The sequence below is a fragment of the Vulpes lagopus genome, chromosome 7, assembly GCF_018345385.1.
Source record: "Vulpes lagopus strain Blue_001 chromosome 7, ASM1834538v1, whole genome shotgun sequence".
Classification (NCBI taxonomy): Eukaryota; Metazoa; Chordata; class Mammalia; order Carnivora; family Canidae; genus Vulpes; species Vulpes lagopus.
Genome location: NC_054830.1, coordinates 75,395,130 through 75,416,756, shown reverse-complemented (window position 1 = coordinate 75,416,756; position 21,627 = coordinate 75,395,130). Strand labels below are relative to the sequence as shown.

Genomic DNA, 21,627 nt, shown 5'->3' with positions numbered 1-21,627 from the left:
CACTGGTCATTTTATTAGACTGTTGATGGATAGAAAGATATCTAATACATGACATTCATCTTTAAAGAGCTTTTGATATCATAAGAAATGAATATAACGTAACAAAGTAGAAATTGGTTATTGTCATCAGTGTAGAGTGGTTAAAAGTGCAATGGGCATTCAGAAAAGAAGAGATTACTATTTTTTTTTTTAAATTTTATTTATTTATGATAGTCATACAGAGAGAAAGAGAGAGGCAGAGACACAGGCAGAGGGAGAAGCAGGCTCCATGCGCCGGGAGCCTGATGTGGGATTCGATCCCGGGTCTCCAGGATCGCGCCCTGGGCCAAAGGCAGGCGCCAAACCGCTGCGCCACCCAGGGATCCCGAAGAGATTACTATTTGGTGGAAGATAGTGAGGATCTGAGAAACCTAATGGAAGAAGTAGATTTTGGACTGAACCTTGAAGGATCTTTGGATTTAACAGAGGTCAAAAGGATATTTAAGGAGAGTAGAAGAGTATGAGCGGAGGTGTGGATGTAAATGTTACGATAGAATGGTAAGGAATCCTTTTTTGGCTGGAGAGTAGGAGGCTTAAGAGTAGAAGTAGAAGGTGAGAGTAGACTAGAAAGCTTGGGGCCAGATTGTGTAGTATCTTTTTTTTTTTAGATTTTATTTATTTATTTAAAATTTAAAAATTTTATTTATTTATCTGAGAGAGAAAGCATGAGTAAGGATGGGGGAAAGGGGCAGAGGGAGAGGAAGAGGCAGACTCCCCACTGAGCAGGGAGCCCAGTGTGGCTTGATCCTAGGCCCCAAGACCTGAGCCTAAAGCACCCAGGTGCCTCAGATTGAATAGTGTCTTTTTTTTTTTTTTTTAAGATTTTATTTCTTTATTCATGAGAAACACATACAGAGAGAGAGAGAGCCATAGAGACACAGGCAGAGGGAGAAGCAGGCTCCATGCAGGGAGCCTGACGTGGGACTCGATCCTGGGTCTCCAGGATCAGGCCTTGGGCCGAAGGTGGCGCTAAACCGCCGAGCCACCCGGGCTGCCCAGTATAGTGTCTTAAATGTTATGTTGTCCTGGGAAATTTAAACTTTATTTGTAGGCAGTGGAGAATCATTAATATATTTGAAAAAGACAAGGCTGCAAAGTTAACTAGTTGAATGAATGATACCTGGCAGGAATGTTGCAACATTATTATATTTACTGGACTGGAGGCAAGGAGATCAGTTATGTAGATTCAAAGGGAATAGACTCAACTTAGATCAGAGGGATAGAGAGTTCAGATGACTTGGATTATAGATTCTATTTATAGAACTAAGGATGTTGGGAGGGGAAGGTGTTTGAAGTAAGGTAAGAGAGGAGTTGATGGTGGAGGTGATTAATTTTGGAGTTTGAATTGCTTGTGGAATTCTCCAGATGACTTTATTTAGCATAAATTTACAAGTCAGTCCTTGGAAATAGAGGTGATAGGTAACTAAGTCTTGAGAACGAGTAAGAGATTATAGAGCAGATTGTTAGACTCTTGCACACCTGAGATAGGGCTAGCATGATCAAGAAACAAAACTTTTCATATCATTTCAATTCATTTATTTTTATTTTTTATTATTTATTTATTTTTTCAAAAAAGATTTTATTTATTCATGAGCGACAGAGAGAGAGAGAGAGAGAGAGAGAGAGAGAGGCAGAGACACAGGCAGAGGGAGAAGCAGGCTCCATGCAGGGAGCCTGACACGGGGTCCTGGATCCCCAGGATCACGCCCCGGGGCCAAAAGTGGCGCTAAACTGCTGAGCCACCGGGGCTGCCCTCATTTCAATTAATTTAAATTTAAATAGCCACATGTGGACTGTGGCTACCATATTGGACAGGGGAGACATAGAGCATAATGAGAGTTACAGAAAGTTCTATTAGACAGCATATTACAAAGGAGAGGAGGCTTGACTTAGGATGAAGCAGAAACAGGATCCAGAGACAAACAAGATGACTAGGGTGGCACAGAAGCCAAAACGGAGAGGTCACATAAAGGTATCAGAGGATGAGCATTGAATCTAAAGAGAAGGGAATCATTGGTAATCTTGGACCAAGGAGTTTCTCTTGAGTTATAAATATGAAATCCAAATTGTGAAAGAGTTAAGACATATTCTAGTAGTGAGTAGAGGTAAAAGGTAGTTGTTTTGTATTTCCCCCCATTTGCTTCTATTTTTTTGTCCTCACAAGCATTTATAGGAGGCCTTTAATAAGTATTTGTGTCCCTGGTACACAAACAAGACTAGGTAGGTAGGGATCTAGGGATGGAGGTTACAAAGTGAAAAGCAGGAATACAACATCAGCAAGAAACTGGACAAGTTGGAAGATCATACTCAGGGAAGAGTTTTTAAAGTTGATCTCTTGGAGAGTAGTGCTCATGAAATGGAACATTTGAATGTCCATGGTGGCTGAATTAGTGCTCTTCTTGAGCTGTTGGGAAACCTGTGGTAAATATTGAAATTATAGTGTTGGAAACTGTATTGTAGATATTGAAGCCATACAGGGTATGATGGTTGAGCATGAGATATTTAGGAGATGGGTATGTGATATTTTAAAAACTTGACAATAGAAAATTTCAAACATCATATAAACAGAATAGTGTAATGAACCCTCATGTACCCAATATCCACTTTCAACAGTTTTAAGCATTCTGTCATTCTTATTTTCTCTGTATACCTCTACCCACTTGATTATCATTATTCTTATTTTACAGGTGTTTTTTTGAGGTCTCACTTACATTCAGTGAGATATACGAATGTTAAGGTATCAGTTTTGAAAAATGAATACACCCCATGTATACTACATTTTATCATAGTCTCTAACATTCTGTCTACCCAAGAAGTTCCTCTGTGGGATGTGACATTTCAACGTGGCGGCCACTTTTATCCAAAGGATATTTTCATACAGCCTAAAATCTAACCTTAACAACCTTTTTTATTTCCAAGACATTCTTGCTTCATTCCTGAGCGTCACTTCACCCCACCCCTCATCCCCTGTTTGGCCTCATCCTCTAAATAGCCTCTCTTCTTGCTGACCAGTGCTACCAGAAATACTGAAATACTGGTATTATTTTACCCATTACTTGGTGACTCTTGTTTATATGTTTTAATATTCTTTTTTTTAAAAGATTTATTTATTTTGAGAGAGAGTGTGTGCGAGCAGGGGGAGGGACAGAGCGAGAGAGAATTCTCAAGCAGCCACTCCTCTGTGAATGTGGAGCCTGACATGGGGCTCGATTCCAGGACCCTGAGATCATGACCTGATCTAAATCAAGAATCAGGTGCTTAAGCTTAACTGATTGTGCCACTGAGGTGCTCCTCATTTAAATATTTTAATACAGCTCTTTTGATAAGCTATTTCTAAGGTGGTCTTGATAAATTGCCCTCATTGAATGGTAAGACTGAGCCAGTTGCTAGAATCTTGGAATTCTGAGAGTATGTGTTATGGAGCAGGTAAAGGGTGGGATTGATGAGGATTGATGAGCATGATGAGGATTTTTAGAAGGCCGTCTGGGTAGATGGCACAGATGCCTAAGAGATGAAGGTCATTGGGAGAGGAGAATGGAATACTGATCTGGAGGTGACAGATGGGAAGCACAGCAGGGGAAAGTGGAAGGGAAGGGGATATAGGAAGTAATGTGATCCTTGGTATGTCAGGGAAAAGAAAGGAGTACTTCCTAAGGGAAGAATGGCTGAGGAGGTGGATGAGTTTATTTATATCAGAAAATGTATTTCACTGGGCAGTGTGGAAAGGGTAGGAAAGGAGGAGTTAGGGTTTGTATGGAAAATAGAGGGATTTAGGAATGACAGTGGGAGGTGTTGGAGGGTAGGCAGGCTTTTTTACTTACATAGGTAATTTAACCCCATAGGTTGATGGGGTCTTGGGAGACTGGGGTTAGGGAATGCTGTATGGAGGAATAGGTTAGTGACAGAGCTTGGAGTGCAGGGTAGTATAGGGGAAATAAGAGAGAATATACTGAATTACTTAACTGTAGGAATTTGTAGAAATGAGCCAGAGAGTTACTGATATAGTGGTGATGTGGTTGTTGTGTCCTCAGCAAATGATCTACCAGGTGCATGTCTTGGTTGTTAATAGCAACTCCTTATGCTTTATTTAGGTTGTTCATTGATGCACCAGGACAGCCAGCCAGTGGAACATGCCTTTTGCAGATAGGCCATCTGGTGCTGGGTTTTCTTATAACATCATCGCTTAGAACCATACTCTCCTTTGTATTTGAAAACACTGCCACTGGTGGTAGATTTGTTTCTGAATGCCTCTGTGGGTGGAAGGAGCCACTGGGTGACCAAGTATACTTTTTATGTCTCACACACACAAACATTGTTCAGAGTCGAGCAATTGCAGCTATTGTTCACGGAGCCTGTCACCACTTGCCTAAGGGCATTGTTTGGAGAAGGCCATTCTGTGCCAATTCTTGCTGTGCGAAGCTACATCTGTGCTGTGGTTTCTGAAACTGTGCTTTATTACATCTTTAAAGCCTTTTTACATTTCCTTTTTGAAGTTAATCTAATTTACTTGGTCCAGAGAGCAGGTGCTTGGACATTCTGCTTTTGTCCATTCCCTATACATCTCCCAACGTAGTTTGGTGAAATAATAGTGTGATGGTTAAGAGCTTGCTCTGTGGAATCAGACTTGGTCTACACTTAAAGGCTGTGGCCTCGTTTCTCAGAACCTCAATGATCATGTCTGTACAGTGGGGGGACACTAATATCTACTGCCTAGGATTACTCTGATTTTTAAATGCTATATCTCTGAATTTTTGTCGATGTTATCATGATGATTGTCAATATTTTTGTTTTCTGTTTTCATTGTTGGTACCTGGCTGTGGTCAAAGGTCTCACCATTGGTGAGTCTACCTGTAATCTACATCATGTTTAATGTGGCTAACAAGTGGTATCAGTAGGGTATTCATCCATTCAATAGTTATTCCTCATGCACCCTTCTTGTGTCAGGTGCTTTCACATATTTGTGTTATTATTTGATCCTTATCACAACCATGTTATTCTCATTTTGCAGATGAAGAAGCTGAAGCTGTGAGTTTGTGGCATGTAGAATGGCAGAGCAAGGACTAGAATTCAGGCTTTCTGACTCTAAGCCCTGCTGCTCTTTTTCTTATATCACAGTTATTCCAGAATACGCTTCTGCTCCTTTGCTTTCTTTCTTTACTTAATTTCCTTTGGAACTTTAATGTACTCTCAGCCATCACCTTGGTGAACATTTGTTCTCTAGCCTTGATTTAGAGCTTAATTTTAAGTGCTTGTTTCATATATTCATATGTAGTACCTGGAATATAATAAGTGCTTAATAAATACTTTGGATGACTAGAGGTCTCAATTTGAACTCAGCTTACTACATTTACTCTACTGAACCCTCCTGTCTTTAGACTCATATTTAGAGTCATTTTTTTTGCCAATTTTTAAAATTCTGGTAAAATCTATAAAACAGAATTTACCATTTTAACCATTTTTAAGTGCACAGCTCAGTACTATTAAATGCATTCATGATGTTGTGCAACCACCACTACCATCCATTTCTAGAGCTCTTTCATCTGTGTTTTTTAAAGATTCATTTATTCACTTCAGAGAGAGTGCGTGCACATGGGGGCAGTAGCAGAGGCAGGGAGAGAGAGAGAGAATCCTAAAGCAGACTCCCCACTGAGCATGGAGCCCCAGGTGGGGCTTAATCTCATGACCTTGAGATCATGACCTGAGAAACCAAGAGTCAGATGCTTAGCCAACTGAGCCACCCAGAGGCCCTAGAGCCCTTTCATCTTGTAAAACAAGCTATACTCAATAAATAATAGCTTCCCACTTACTCTTCCTCTCAGCTCCAGCAGCTATCGTTCTTTTTGTTTCTATAATTTTGGCTACTCCAAGTACCTCATACAAGTTGAATCCTATAGTGTTTGTCTTTTTGTGACTGACTTATTTCAGTGAGCATAATGTCCTCAAGATTAATCTGTGTTATAGCATAAGTCAGAATTTCCTTTTTGAGGTTGAATAGTGTTCCATCAAATGTATGGATTGTGTTTTATTTATCCATTCATTCATTGATGGACATTTGTGTTGGTTTCCACATTTCAGCTATTATGAATATTGCTGTGAATATGGGTATATAGTTGCTCTTTGAACCCTGCAGTTCTTTTGCATATATCCCCAGAAATGGAATTGCTGGGTCATATGATAATTATATATTTAATTTTTTGAGGAACCACCATACTGTTTTCCACAGTGGCTATGTCATACATTCTCATCAGCAGTGCACAAAGGTTTTAATTTCTTCACATGCTTGCCGACAATTATTTTTATTTTTCGATAATAGTCATCCTAATGGGTGGGGGTGCTGTCTTGTAGTTTTTATTTGCATTTGTCTAATGATTAGTGATGTTGAGCATCTTTCATGTATTTATTGACTTTATTTTCTTTGAATTCATGCATATTTTCTTTCCTTTTGCATAATTCTGTATTAAAAGCATCTTCAATGAAGATAGTTCTGTTCTGCTAAATGCCTAAAGTACATTGAAGGAGTTAATGCTGGATACTACTTGTAAAGATGGTTGTTGCGAACTATCTAAAAAATGGGCTTGGGGAAGTTTGACCTTAAGAAAAAAAAATTGTTGGATGGGGATGTATGGGGTAAACAGATATGGGGAAATCAGTAGCTAAAGAAAGATTTCATTTAACATAAGGCACATTTGATAATATTGGAATTGTGTTGAGTTCTTTACCTCTGGAAAGTGGTAAAGTAGAAACAGGATCTCAGGGTTGTAACTAAAGGGATTCCTTTATCAGACCAGATGGCCCTCAAAGGCTCTTCCAGTTCTGAGTTGCTGAGGGCTCATTCCAGAGCACCTTCAAGCTGAATTTATTTTTTCTCTATCTCTAGGATTTATTCTTACTGCTAAGCTCTAGCTCAGCTTTTCATTGCCACAGGTTTGGATTATGTAGTAACTTCCTAATTGGTCACCTGGTCTTTCTAGTTACCCTGCCTCTTTATCTTGCATGCTTTTATACAATTAAGTTTTTGAACAGCTTTTTGTTGTATAATTTTCATGCCACTAAGTTCACCTGTTTGAAGCGTGCAATTTAGTTTTTTTTTTTTTTAAGACACACAGAGAGAGGCAGAGATATATTTATTTATGAGAGACACAGAAAGAGAGGCCGAGATATAGGCAGAGGGAGAAGCAGGCTCCCCACAGGATCACACCCTGAGTCAAAGGCAAGTGCCCAACCACTGAGTCACCCAGGCATCCCTGAAATTCAGTTTTTTAAAATTAAAAAAAAAAATTAAAAAAATCTCTACACCTAACGTGGGCTGGAACTCAGCCCCCAACTCTACGGACCTGGCCAGCCAGGTGCCCTCAGTTTAATTTTTTTTAAAAAGTATATTTAGAATTACATAAGCATCTCATCAGAATCAAATTTTGGGCCATTTTCATTATCCCCAAAAGAAACCTGACGCCCATTTTAGCAGTCACTCCCCATTCCACCTAACCACCAGCCCTTGGCAACCACTCTCAGATGATAGAAAACAAGACTTTCATTGTGTTATTCTCCAGCTAGGCGGCCTTCAATGTCTTCCTTGTCCATATGACTGAGAACACATTTCTCGGGGTACCTGGGTGGCTCAGTTGGTTAAGTGTCTGACTCATGGTTTGGCTCAGGCCATGATCTCAGGGTTATGAGATCAAGCTCAATGTCCACTCTGCACTCAGCAGGGAGTCTGCTAAAGATTTTCTCCTTCTCCTCCCTTACCTCAAATAGATAAATCTTTTTAAAAAAAAGAAAACATTTATCACCTGGCATTCATAATTTTCCATAATCTGATTTCAGCTTATTTTTCCAACTTTGACTTACACCCTTCCCCAATTTGAATATACAGCTCTGGACTAAAGTTCATCTACTTCCTGTTTTTGTTGAGAATGCTGTGTGCATTTTACCTTCCTTTTGGTTTCCACTCTTCTATATAAATAAATCTGATTATATAAATTCCACTCTTCTACCTAAATAAATCTAAATATATGCTGAGACCTTACTTGAGTCCTGTCCTTTCTATGAATCCTTCCTTGAGTAATATCACCTACAAGTTAAAAAGAGAGTTCAAGTTCTTTTAAACTTGAACCTCTCGTAGAACCTTGTATTGTAAAAAAAAAAAAACCTTTTGTCATTTAATGTTAACTATCATATAGGAACTCTTACATTGTATTTTTCAGCTTTGTGTGTGTATATGTTGATTCCCTGAATTGATGATAAGCTTATTAAGGGCAGGGACCATGTATACTTTTTCTTTATATCTTCTGTAGCTTAGCTGAGCATATGGCTGTGCACAGAAATAGTATGTAAGAATAATGGAATGAATAAAGCCAGCATTGAGCGGAATGCTAAATTTGGACTCTGTGACAGCCACAGACTTCACATTCTTACTGGATATGTCTGTTTTTACCAGCTGAGCTATCCGAGCTCACCTATGTCCATGCTTTTACATGGCTTTGCTTTGTCTAGAGCCTGATGCCACATTCCTTCTACTGGTGCTATACTTTGTTTACTAATTTCTCAAAATCCCTTTCTTGATTTAGTTAACTTTCTCTTATTCCTGTGGTGTAGCTGGATTCTCTGATAGCTTTCAGTTCTGCATTCTTGAAATTTCCTGCTGTTTATAGGGCTTTCTTATGGTAGCTTAGTGCACTACCACAGCCTCTATAGACCTATAGAGTACCATTATTATATGCATTGTAAGATCTTATTATTATAGGTTGGTACATAACCTTAGTCTCAGTAGTCCTATTATTATGTACTTGGTGGTGTAACACACCATGAAAGTATCATGTTCTGAGAAGATGCAGGATGATGAGTGCTATGGGAGACAGTTGCATTCCTCAAGTCACTTATGGGTTGATTGCAAATGTAGAGCAGCACTTTTAATTTGAAACCATGGCAAGAAAAGTACTATGTTTTAAGTGTTAGGAGTTATACAGAAATGAATAATACAAACGTCTAGATTCTTATGGCGCTCACAGTCTCATGGTGTAGAGACTGAGTTTAAAAACCCAAATGGCCCAAAACAAACAAACAAACAAACAAACAAACAAACAAACCCAAATGGTTGTAAGACAATATCACGAGTATTGTAGTGGAGAAGTGGATGCCCAGGATTATAGCGCCCCAAAGGATAGTTTGATTTCTTCCACCATGGCAGAATTATAGTTTGGGAGTGGGAGGAGACCTTATGAGCCCTTCAAGGGCAGGATATTTTTCTGTCCCCAGCACCTAGCGGAGTGCCTGGCATATGGAAGACAGTCAATAAAGGATAAATGAGTAGTCATCTGTACTGTTGCTGTCTTATATGGTGGCTACTAGCAGCATGTAGATATTGAGTACATGAAACATGGCCAGTTGAAATCGAGATGTGCTGGAGTGTTAAGTACTCATCAGATTTTAAAGATTTAAAGACAATGTAAAAAGAAATCACAATTTTTTATATTGATTATATGTTGAAATGATACTTATTTGATATATTAGATTAAATGTATGATGAAAATCAATTTACCTATTTTCTTTTTACTTTAAAAAAATATGTTTCTAGAAACATATTTTCATATCAGACAATGCTGATCTTAGCTGCCTTAGAGAAACGATGTGATTTGACCAAGGTTGCAAAATAGCAGAGATACCTTAAAGTTGAGAATTTGCATGTTGGATTTCTTGACTTCTGGTTCAGCTTTCTTCATAGCCATAAATTAGTACAATGTAAATATATAAATTTTGAGGTAAAATGGCATCAGTTTGGTTTTGTTAGAGAGGACCCAATCTCTCTGCTTTAGTTGTCCTATCATTGAGCCTAATAATTGTTAGACATTTTTTTTTGTTTGTGTGTACATCTCAGTCTCCAGAAAACTTGGATTTTTCTGTTTTATTCACACTTGGTACCTCTATTCCCACTTCTCCCTTGTTCTTCCCCTTTTCTGCACATATACATTCACACAGCCTCCTATTGTATTCCTTCTTAATTTGTTTCCATTAGTACTTTTCAAATTATATCAATACCTTTATTTATATTTGGGGAGATAGCCTTTGCTGTTACAAGATGTGCTGTATAGACAGCTGATTCTTTTAGTGGTCTTGTACACGCATGAATTATCTCACATAATCCTCTCAACCCCATAAAGTATAGGTCCTCTTATTATCCTGACTTTATAGTTATGGAATCTCAGTCTTAGAGTGGTACACTCAAGGTCACACAGCTAATAATGCACAGAATTTAAGCTAGAACTATGAGAAACTGACAGGAAACCTGGGAATGTTTCCTACAGAAGGACAGGCCTATCAACATGGGGGACTCTTGAGTCTGTAGAGCTGAGGATAAATGTATGTATGTATGTATGTGTGTATATACCAGAAAAAAAGGTTTAAAAATCCATTGCAGAATGTGTGAGTATATGAATGAGTGAGTAGTATGTGCGTATGCAAGTACAAGAGAGAGACCGAGACAGAGGGGGTGGGGAGAAAGGGATGGATAGAGAGAATGAATGCATGAAATTGATTTTGAGGACTAGGTCTTCATGCTTCCATCTTTCCTGCTCTTTCTTTCCTGATTCTTAAAATTTCCTTTCCTTCCCTTTTTCCTTCTTTCTTCTTTCCTCCTTCCCTCCCTTCTTCCCTTCCATCCTCCCTACCTTTCTTTTCTCTCTCTCTCTCTTTTTTCTTTCTGCGAGAAAGACCAGATGGGGGAGGGACAGAGGTAGAGAAAGAATCCCAAGCAGGCACCATGCCTCAGCCTGGAGCCCCACTCGGGGCTCTCTCTCATGACTTTGAGATCATGACCTGAACCAAAATAAAAAATCAGATGCTCAACCGACTGAGCCACCCAGGCACCCCTCTCTTCCATTTCTGACATTGAAATTACTCACCATACTCCCATTTTCTTTATTTAGCTCAGCTCAGTTCAAATTGATATACCTAAGTCTGAACAGATGTTCATCCACCTGTTTACAATGGTTCTCTTTTGATAGAGGGGTTTCAGGTGATTTAGTTTTATTTATTTTCTATATTATTTGAATTTTTTATACAATAACATATACTAAGGAAAAACCATATTAAAAAAACAGCAAAGCTATTTTTCATTTTGAAGAAAAAAATCAATACACTTGATAATTTTCATTCCAAACATAAACCTTACATCCTAAGATTCCCATAACCTACTCTCTGCCATTCCAGTCTTTTTGGCTTCTATTTCATAATCCTCAGGTAAATGATTAGAGTAAGTCTCCAAAGACCAATGCTGTAATATTCTTGGTCATAGAAATGAGCTTTCTTGTAGAGGTAGTATTTATTTCTTTAGCCAAGATATTTGTGTTTTCTGGGGACAGATTGTAAACAACAGTAGCTCATCCTGCAACTGTTTTCAAATGCTTTAAATCTAAATAGTGTATTTGCTGTGTTATGTCATAATTAGACCTTGGCCCTATCTGATAATTTTCTTTTCCAAATTACCCTGCACATTTATTTGTTGTCAGAACTTCTGAGAAGTCCCGATTTTTCAGTTTGCTTTTCACTGTTTATTGACCCAGTTTATGTTCTTTTAAGATGCTAGTGATCAAAGAGAAGATGTTTATATTGGAAACCACATGCCTTGCCCTGAAAACCTCAATGGTTACTGCATCCATGGGAAATGTGAATTCGTCTATTCGACTCAGAAGGCTTCTTGTAGGTAGGTCAACACCTCAAGGTCAGAGGTGAGGAATATTTTCCTTCAGTCACTGCCCTGTAGAAAACCATGAAATATGGATTAAATATTACCAAAACATAATATTTATTTGCAGTTGAGTCAAAAAATAAATTAGCATCATTTGGAAAAAGGTGGCAAGTATATGCAAAATCAAAACCAGATGTCATATTAGGGTTTTAAGATAATAGGCTTAACATTTTTAATACATTTTTCATATAAAAATAGGCCATATTCCAGCACTATTTTGGTTTTTAGGCAATCTGTCACAAGGTGATTTAGGGACTAAAGAATGTGTTAAGAATAGAGCACATGTAACTCAAATAAAACATATACGAAAATAGATTTCTAAAAATAAGGGGATGGGGATGTGGAACCAGGTGTGAGGAGAGAAGTGGAATTGGGAAGAGTGTAAATCTTCTACTGTCTGATGCCAGAGAGGTTATGTGACTTGTTCAAGGTTAGCCCCAGCAAATCTAGATCTCAGATTTCCTAACTCTCAGCCTAATGATCGTAATGCTCTTTGCTGTTCGGTGTCTGTTTGCTGGTAGTACTTCTTGGCTGCTGTTGGGAGCTCATCCCCTACCAGGTTGTTCTCATTAGCCAGGTAATGTTTCCACAGACAAGGGGAGATTGTTGTTCTGCTCACTCCTGCCTCCTGCAGTTTGGCCAGAATCTGTTTTTTCCTTTTTTAGTAAAAACATCAGTGATGTTTATACTCAAAGTGTGGTCTACAAGCTGCCTAGTTAGCATTCTGCACTGCAGTCCATTCATTCTCCTTCTGTCCTAGATGCCAGCTTTCGACAGCCCCTCTTTTTACATTGTCAGTACCCCCCCATCTTATATCTGAGTTCACAGAGAACACTGAAGCAATATGAAGAAAACTCCCACAGACTTTTTACTCTCACCTACCAGAAATACTCCCCCCTTTACTGTGTGTCATATATTCTTATATAAATACATACCTACATTATTTAAATATATTAATATTTTCATTTCTTCTATCTTGGAAAAAAAAAACCCCTCACTCTCCTATAAGCCACCATCCCATTTCTTTTCTTTGTAGAACTCAAAAGAGTTGTCTGTGCTCTGTTTCCAGCTCCTGACTTCCCATCTTTCTTGAATCCATCCGAATAAGCTTTTCAACAACCAGTAGCATTTGATAAGGTTGGTTGCTCTCTTGTGTGTTGTGATATGCATTCTTCACTTGGCTCTAGGGATTGCAGTCTCTCTCCGTTTTCTGCTACCTCACTGGCCATTCCTTTGCATCTTCTTGGCTGGCTCCCCTTTGCTGCCTGACCTCAGAGTGTTGGGAGCGCCCCAAGGTCTAGCCTTGGTCCTCTTCCTTAGTGATGCTATCCAAGCGTTGAGGCTTTCCATGACATACGCTGATGGTTCTACTTTGCATAAATCCCAGACCTGTGTCCTCAACTTGAGACTCATAGATTCATAGACTCTCCCTCCTTTTCGTTTTTGTGTGGATGTTTTGACTCAACTTCAATAGGACCTAAGCTGATCTCCTGCTCTGCCTTTTCTCCCCTAAATCTGTTTTATCTGCAACCTTCTTCATGTCACTTGATGCCAACTCCACTTTTCCCTTTGTTCAGATAAAGCACTTTTTTTTTTAAGATTTTATTTATTTATTCATGAGAGACACACAGAGAGAAAGGCAGAGACCTGGGCAGAGGGAGAAGCAGGCTCCATGCAGGGAACCCGACGTGGGACTTGATCCCAGGTCACCAGGATCAGGCCCCGGGCTGAAGACAGCGCTAAGCTGCTGAGCCACCCAGGCTGCCCCAGATTAAGCACTTCTGATAGATCTTTGACTTTTCTCTCTCATACTCCATACCCAGTCAGTTGAGAAATCTTATTGTCTATATTTTTACAATATATCCAGAATTTGAGTTCTTCTTATGATTGCCCCTGCTATTCCTAGTCCAGGCTACCATTTTTTTCTCTCTGGCATTATTGCAACAGCCTCTCCAGTTGTATTCTACAGTTCATATTCAACACAGCAGCTGGATGGAGACTTTGCAAACGAAAGTCATTTTAGGTCATTTCTCTGCTAAACCTTCTCAGTGATTCCTCTATCTCACTGAGTGCAGAAGCCTTACACAATTTGGCTCCTTCACCTCTGTCTTGGTCCCCTGCTTCCCTTCCTCTTGCCCACTCCATGCCCACCACACTTTCTATTCTTGGACATGCCTTATGTTCATGCTTCCTCCTCAGGGTCTTTGCACTGACTCTTTTTTTTCCGATATGTTCTCCTTCCTGTTGTCGACATAGCAGATTCCCTCACCTCCTTCATATCTTCACTCACATGTCACCTTCATAAGGAAGAATTCCTGACCATTGGTTAAAATTGCAACCCTCCCTTCCTAGCCTGTAACTGGCACTCATAATTTCCTTAACTATCTCTCTCCTCTCTTTCTGTGTAGTACATATCAGCTTCTAAGATAACCATTACTTATCATGTTTATTGACCCTCCCTCCCCCAATTAGAGATTAACCAGATCAGGGTTTTTCATTTGTTTTGCTTACTAATGTATCCAGGTACCCACTACAGTACTTGGCACATGTCAGATGCTCAGTAAATGGATGGGTGGATGAATCAGCACGTAAGGCCATAGTAGTGAATGAGATTATTATGGAGGACCTGTGGATGTAGAGGACCAAATGCCTGGATCTGCCTTTAATCAATAACAGAAGAAGTAATAATAACCTAGAAGTTATTACTTCAGATATTTGGAGAGCATAATCCAAAAATCAGTTGCAGAAAATAATATCCAAAGAGGATTTCCTGAATGATATATGGCCTATGCATTCTTCTTGATATTCTGATTTTAGTCTTTGGATTAAGCTAAACTGTCAGCTGTGTATCTAGGACACTGTTATAGCTTCCTTTAGAACTGTTTTTATTTTATTGAGCTTTGGCTTTTCACCATTAGCCTACCACAAAAGACATTATTTTAAAAATCCTATAAGACTTTATTATATTGTTGAAATTATTATACTTATATTATTGAGGATGATGTTCTATGTATCAGAAAGTACTCTCTTTAAATCAGGACCAATGAGATAAAATCCCCTTGAATCTAATAATAGTAGTCACTGTGATTCTTTTGAACAACTGGTTTGATTTTATTTTGTGGAGATTGTATTTTATGTTAATAAGTTTACCACTTTTTTTCATTTGTTTATTTATTTTTAGGATTTTATTTATTTATATGAAAGAGAGAGAACATTTGCATATGTCAGTGGAGGGGGGCAGAGAGGAAAAAACAGATTCCCCTTTGTGCAGGGAGCCCCACTTGGGGCTTGATCCTAGGACCTCAGGATCATGATGTGAGCTAAAGGCAGTTAGATGCCTAACCCGACTGAGCCACCCAGGCACCCCTCAATTTTTTTTTTTAAACCAGTGGTTTTAGGTGCCTGGGTGGCTCAGTGGTTGAGTGTTTGCCTTTGGCTCAGGTCATGATCCTGGGGTCCTGGGATCGAGTCCCACATTAGGTTCCCCCATAGGGAACCTGCTTCTTCCTCTGCTTATGTCTCTGCCTCTCTCTCGCATGAATAAATAAAATCTTTAAAAAAAAAAAACAGTGGTTTTTTAGTTTTTAGTATTTTTTTCAGTTTTGCAGTCACCACAATCAATTTTAGAACATTTCATCACCCCCAGAAGAAACTCTGTGTCCTTTAGCTATTACTCCCAAATCTCCCTATCACTCTTCGTCTTAGACAATCACTAATCTATTTTGTCACTGTAGATCTGCCTGTTTTGGACATTTCATTTAAGTGGACTTGTATAACATGGTCTTCTATGTCTGGCTTCTTTCACATAATGTTTTCAAGGTTTATCCACATTGTAGCATGTGTCAGTATTTTGTTCCTTCTAATACCACATTTTGTAATCTGCTTACCAATTGATGAGTGTTTGGATTGTTTCCACTTTTTTGGCTATTAATGAGTGATTGTTTGCAAGTTTTTGCATGGAATTGTGTTACTTTCAGCTGGGTAAGTGTCCAGGAATGGAATTGCTGGGCCAAATGGTAACTCTGTGTTTAACTCTTGAGGACTGCTAGACTGTTCTCAAAAGTGGCTTGGCCATTTTTCATTCCCTACAGTATCTTTGCCAACCGATATTATCTGACTTTTTGATTCTGGCCATTCTAGTGGGTATGGAGTGGTATCTTATTGTGGTTTTGATTTGCATTTCCACAATGAATAATGATATGTTGCTTTCTTTTCATGTGTTTATTTGCCATTTATAGATCTTGGTTGGAAAAATGTCTGTTCAGATCTTTTGCCCATTTTGTAATTTTTTTCTTTTTGTTAATGAGTTTGCAATAGTTTTTAATTGTTTTAATTTTATTTTTTTTCTAAAGATTTTATTTATTCATGAGAGAGACAGAGAGAAAGAGAGGCAGAGACACTGGCAGAGGGAGAAGCAGGCTCCATGCAGGACGCCTGACGTGGGACTGGATCCAGGTCCCCAGGATCAGGCCCTCGGCTGAAGGCAGCGCCAAACCACTGAGCCACTTGGGCTGCCCTGCAATAGTTCTTAAATATATTCTAGATACAAAGCTCTTATCAGATAAATAATTTTTTTTAAAATTTTTATTTATTTATGATAGTCACAGAGAGAGAGAGAAAGTCAGAGACACAGGCGGAGGAAGAAGCAGGCTCCATGCACCGGGAGCCCGATGTGGGATTTGATCCCGGGTCTCCAGGATCGCGCCCTGGGCCAAAGGCAGGCGCCAAACCGCTGCGCCACCCAGGGATCCCCCAGATAAATAATTTGCAAAAACGTTCTCCTGTTCTTTTGGTTATCTCTTCACTTTCTTGATAGTGTTCTTAAACATAAAAGATTTTAATTTTAATTTAATCCTGTTTAACTTTTTATTGTTTCTTGTGCTTTTGGTATCATATATAAGAAATCATTGCCTACTCTAGATCATGAGGTTTTACTTTTTTTTTCTCAGAGTTTTATAGTTTTAAAAAGCTCTTATATTTAGAAGTGTGAGCCATTTTGAAATTTTTTGTATATGTTGTAAGGAAGAGGTCCAACTTCATTCTTTTGCATGTGAATGTCCAGTTGTCCCAACAGCTTTTGTTGAAGAGATTATTTTTTTCATTGAAGGTCTTAGCACCTTATAAAAATCAGTTGACCATAGATGTATGGGTATTCTATGATCTATAAATCAACCTTACTACTTTTTTTGTCCTTTTTTTTTGGTCTGCTAGTAAAGAAAGAAAAAAGAAAACTACTTCGCCCAATGCGAAACTTTCTGGCAAATGTGTAGGAACCTCAGGGATGGGATTAGTGTACTCATGTCCCCCTTAGCTACCTAGTTCCCTACTGGGTTTCTTTTCTTTCTTTCTTTTTTTTTTTTTTTACTCCTGGGTTTCTTTACATGTGCTCTATTAAAAAATCTTTTTTTGAAATGAAGTGTGGGATGTTAATAACTATGCTATCCTTACACTTCAGGTTTTATTAATCAGTTTTAACTGAAGGGTGGCTAATTTATACATTACACTTTTGTCAGCTAAAACATGTGAAATTTCTGTTAAATATCTTAAATGTTTTCCCCTGTCAAATTATTATTATCAGCTGATGTTGTTGCCTTTTTATTTACTTGGAATTCAGATAATTTCTAAGATTAGCACCTATTTGGCTGCTTGGCTGTTTCTGTCATTAAAAACTTTATTTCCCCCCTGCATCTTAAATGATTATATTTATGTATACTAAAAGTGTGTTGAATATAATTTGGTGCTATGTTCAGAGAATTGTAAATGTTTATACCTATTTATTCAGTCATCCCATTTCCAAGTATCTAGCCTAAGGAATAATGCTAAATATAGAAATGTGCACACTTACCAAAAGTTTACCACACCTAATTCATAATTGTAAAAAATAGAAAATAATTGGCATGTCTTAGAGTGAGGAATAGATATTAGCTATATTATGGCCACTGAATGTACTATTCTGTACCTGTTTTTTAAATGAAGGTAATAATGATCATTTAGTGACTTTAAAATTAATGTCTTATAATGATAGGTAAAAGAAGCACTGTGTGAAACAGACGTACTAAATAGAGTTTAAGAAAATACACAAATGGCAATTGTGTTTAAGTATAAATGTATCATTCTTTTGTATGTTTTTGGTTTTAAAACCTGGGATTATTGAAATTTCTAATTCTCATAGGAATCTTTCTCTCCCCCTCCCCCTTTCAGATGTGAATCTGGTTACACTGGACAGCACTGTGAAAAGACGGACTTTAGTATTCTCTATGTTGTGCCAAGTAGGCAAAAGCTCACTCATGTTCTTATTGCAGCAATTATTGGAGCTGTACAGATTGCCATTATAGTAGCGATTGTCATGTGCATAACAAGGTAAGTAATGACCTAAGAAATACCAACCTTCAGTTAGAGATGGGTAGCTATTAAATTAAAGAACCTTGAAGCACACTGAAAATGATAGATGCTTTAAGTCCTCCAGTCTATTAGGAAAAAAATCCTAGAATTAGTTCCCTAAGGTTTCTGTGTAGAGGTCTGGCCTCTCCTTATCTTACTTCCTTAGAATATGGGCACAAACTCATTCTCAGGGTTATATGGATAGCTAGGCTGCAGGCAGAAGGAGCATGAGAATATTCAGTAGCATGCAGGAAATTAGGGATCTTAGAACTGCATTGAGGGATGATGATGGTAGTAGCAGAAGGACCATGCCCAAAATTTTTAAAGCTCTGAAGAACTGGAAGGTGTTTATGCACTAAGAATATACTTTATCCACAGTAAATATAATAAGAAAGGAAGAAATCAGAGATAAAAGAAAACTACTTTTCTTATTCTATCATTGTCTTTTTTTTTATTTTTTTATTTATTTATTTTTTATCATTGTCTTAACATTACTTCATTTTCTGGAATACAATCATAAGGAACCTTTAAAATTTTCCATCATAACTAAAACCATTGGTGTTTATTGTAACTAAACTCCAAATTAAAAGACATATTTGGATTACAATGGGCGTAAAATGGGTATTTTCCAAACTGAGTTGAAACGTGTAAGTCGGAGATGAACAGGACCCAAGAAAAGTCAGGCTAAATCCAATTCATATTGTTCTGCTTCCCAGTGTCATGTCTTTTCATCTTGCTTGGCTCTTCCTATCTCCTTTAAGATTTGGTTCAGAAGTTCCATAAACATCATCTCTGTACTTTTCTGCATTATTCTGGGCAGAGAATTGGAGCATATCAAGCACAGATATTGGCAGGCCATCATGGATTTATGGCTCTTCTATCTAAGATCTGGATAGAAGCCAGACCTTCAATACTCTAAGCCATCTGGAGCTGAAATGATAAATCTAGAAATGATTAAAAAAACGTTCTCTGAGTAACGGGTATTTTTCATAAAATTTAGGTGCTAAAGTCAGTGGCCTTTATTCCACAGAACAGATGATCTGCCCTTAGGCAAGACTACTGAGAATAAAATTGGGCAATAGATTAAAATAGGGATGTAGTGATGTGAAAAATAACAGTAGAAAGGGAAAATAGAAGCAACCCATGTAACAGCTGGGCTGCCTGTGGCCATTTAATATAGGCTTAGAGGTTAGGTAATTTGCCTGTGGTCATCTAACTAGTAAGTAGAAGTGCCTGGATTTGGATTAAGTGCTGCCTCATTTCCAAACCATTCCTCTTTCCACGGAACCATCAAGAGGATGGTCCACGTTAAGTCTTTTGAGGAAGTATATTTGCCAAGTATGACCATTGCATGGGAGCAAGGTTCAAACTTGATTTTGTTAGTGACAGGGCTTTTGGATAGAGTTGAGATAGCTTGAAATGAATCCTTTTTTTTCAGACCATTGATCTGAGTGTCATCTGCAAGATTTTACTGGAGGAGAGAAAACATGATGTCAGGGGAACCATATAGGATATTAATTATTCTAGTAAAGCAGGAGTTGAGTAATAAATTATATGGAGGGTGAGAGAAAGAAATAAGGTAAAGATGAGGGAAGTTTTTGAGGCTCAGTGAAAGTGCCATCTTTAAGAAGATCAAAGGATGTTCGAATCAGCAGGAAGCAACTTTGAGTCAACCCCTTCCATTCTAGAGAAGTAAGGAAATTTGAAGGTCTGGATGAGGGGGAAGTACCTTACTCTAGATCATGGAGGTAGTTAAGCCGTTTTACAAATCCTAATCCAGCCTTTTATCCTGCTCTTTGCCTCTGCTCTCAGTGTGCTATAATTTTCTACATTCTAATTCTACTAAGTTAAAATTACCTGACAGGTATTTTTTTCAAGTTCATGCCTTCTAGCTGATATCCCAGATTCATTTACTGCCTTCACAGACACTTCCAACGTCAGAATGTTTTTGCAAACATGTTACATTGTCTTGACTGCCCACTGGCTCTGTGACTGAAGGGGGTCATCTCCCTGAATTTTATCATAAATCTCTCCTTGAGGCCTGTATTTTTATTGTGTTGTTTTTTCCCCTCAAATGTTTTGCTTCTTGACTTTAGAATATTATAATTATGTACTTGGACTTAGCTTCACTGAATTTTTAAGGAGTGTCTTTCCCACACAGTCCATTATGGGACAGCTGTTTTATCCCATGGTGGCTGTTACATGCGAGGAATCTCCCTTTCAAAGGATGTTCCCACTGACTCACTTATCAAGACTGCAAGAGTAAAACTTTGTTCTTTTATGCTTGGAATCTTCTTTCATATTTTTAGACACTTAGAATGACAGAAGAGCAGGGACCTCAAACATTATCCTAGTCAAACCCCTTTATTTTATAGATGACAAAACCATGGCCCCAGGAAGTTAGAACTTTTCCAATGTCATGGTGAATTGGTGACAGTTAAAGAGGTTTGCTTGGCCTCTCAACTGTGAAATGGAGATGATTTCATCATTGTCTACCTCAAAGTGTTTTTAGGAGGATTAGTGAGATAAAATTTATGAAATACAGTATGTGAAATGGAAGTGTTACCATCAAGGCTTTCAGGTCAAGGCAAAGCAGTGCTCTTTGAAACTGAATTAAAAACATGGAACTTAGGAGTACTCCATGCCACAAGATTTTCTTTAGATTAAATTATAAATTCCTCACTGGCAGAGATTTTAGAGGTTGGTCCAACTTTTAATATTTCGCATACAGGAAATGGATGTTGCACAGCTAGTTTTTAGCAGAGCTTAAGCTCAAAATTACCAGAATCCATCTCAGTGCCTTTGCACCACATTACATACCTCAACCCTTGGTGCGTAATAAGATCTCATAAGTTTGGATTCTGATGGACAGGCATAAGAGCAGTTACAGCAAGTGAGATTTATACTACCATGGAGAACAAGTACAGTAGAACCAAGGACTGTCCCTTACCCCCAGCATAACAGTTCTTTATCGGGTTCTGTGGTCAAGCAGGATGTGGAATGACCTCTTTTGAGTCAGTGTCTAAAATCACTAAGCATTTCTTGTGTGTTTGTTCCTGTGCATGCACACCTCTTCCTAATTACTCCTTCATCCAAGCTGTTCTTGTCACTTTGCGGGTGTCATCATGCTCAGGAGACATATATAGGCCAGGATCCTTTCAACTGTCCAAGGTTTATGTGTTATTAGTCACTGTGGCTAGGGAGCTGCCAGGCCAGAGGAAGGACAAAGATTCCTCTCAGGGAGGCATAGGCAGCAATAGAGACCCGGTAGTGAACTTTGCTTGTGCTCACACCTGCTGTACCTAGCCCTCTCACCTCCCAGCTCTGTAGGGAAGAGAGCAGTCTGACATGTTGGTCCTCAGCTTGTCTTGTATCAAACAGCATCCAGTTTCCCAATATGGCTTTGTGTGTGAAATGTGTATGACTTTGGAAATGTTTGAAATATCTTAAACAAAATGACGTTT

The 21,627-nt window shown here is 38.5% G+C and overlaps 1 protein-coding gene across 3 annotated transcripts in view; it reads left to right on the top strand.

The window, feature by feature from the left end:
- LOC121495465 (tomoregulin-1) overlaps positions 1-21,627 on the top strand; it is a 129,074-nt gene that overhangs the window by 106,296 nt on the left and 1,151 nt on the right. For all 3 annotated transcript variants that reach the window (XM_041762957.1, XM_041762953.1, XM_041762952.1), the window contains 2 exons: positions 11,614-11,737; positions 17,984-18,142. In XM_041762957.1, coding sequence (XP_041618891.1) covers positions 11,614-11,737; positions 17,984-18,142 — 283 coding nt within the window. The remainder of the gene's footprint in view (positions 1-11,613; positions 11,738-17,983; positions 18,143-21,627) is intronic.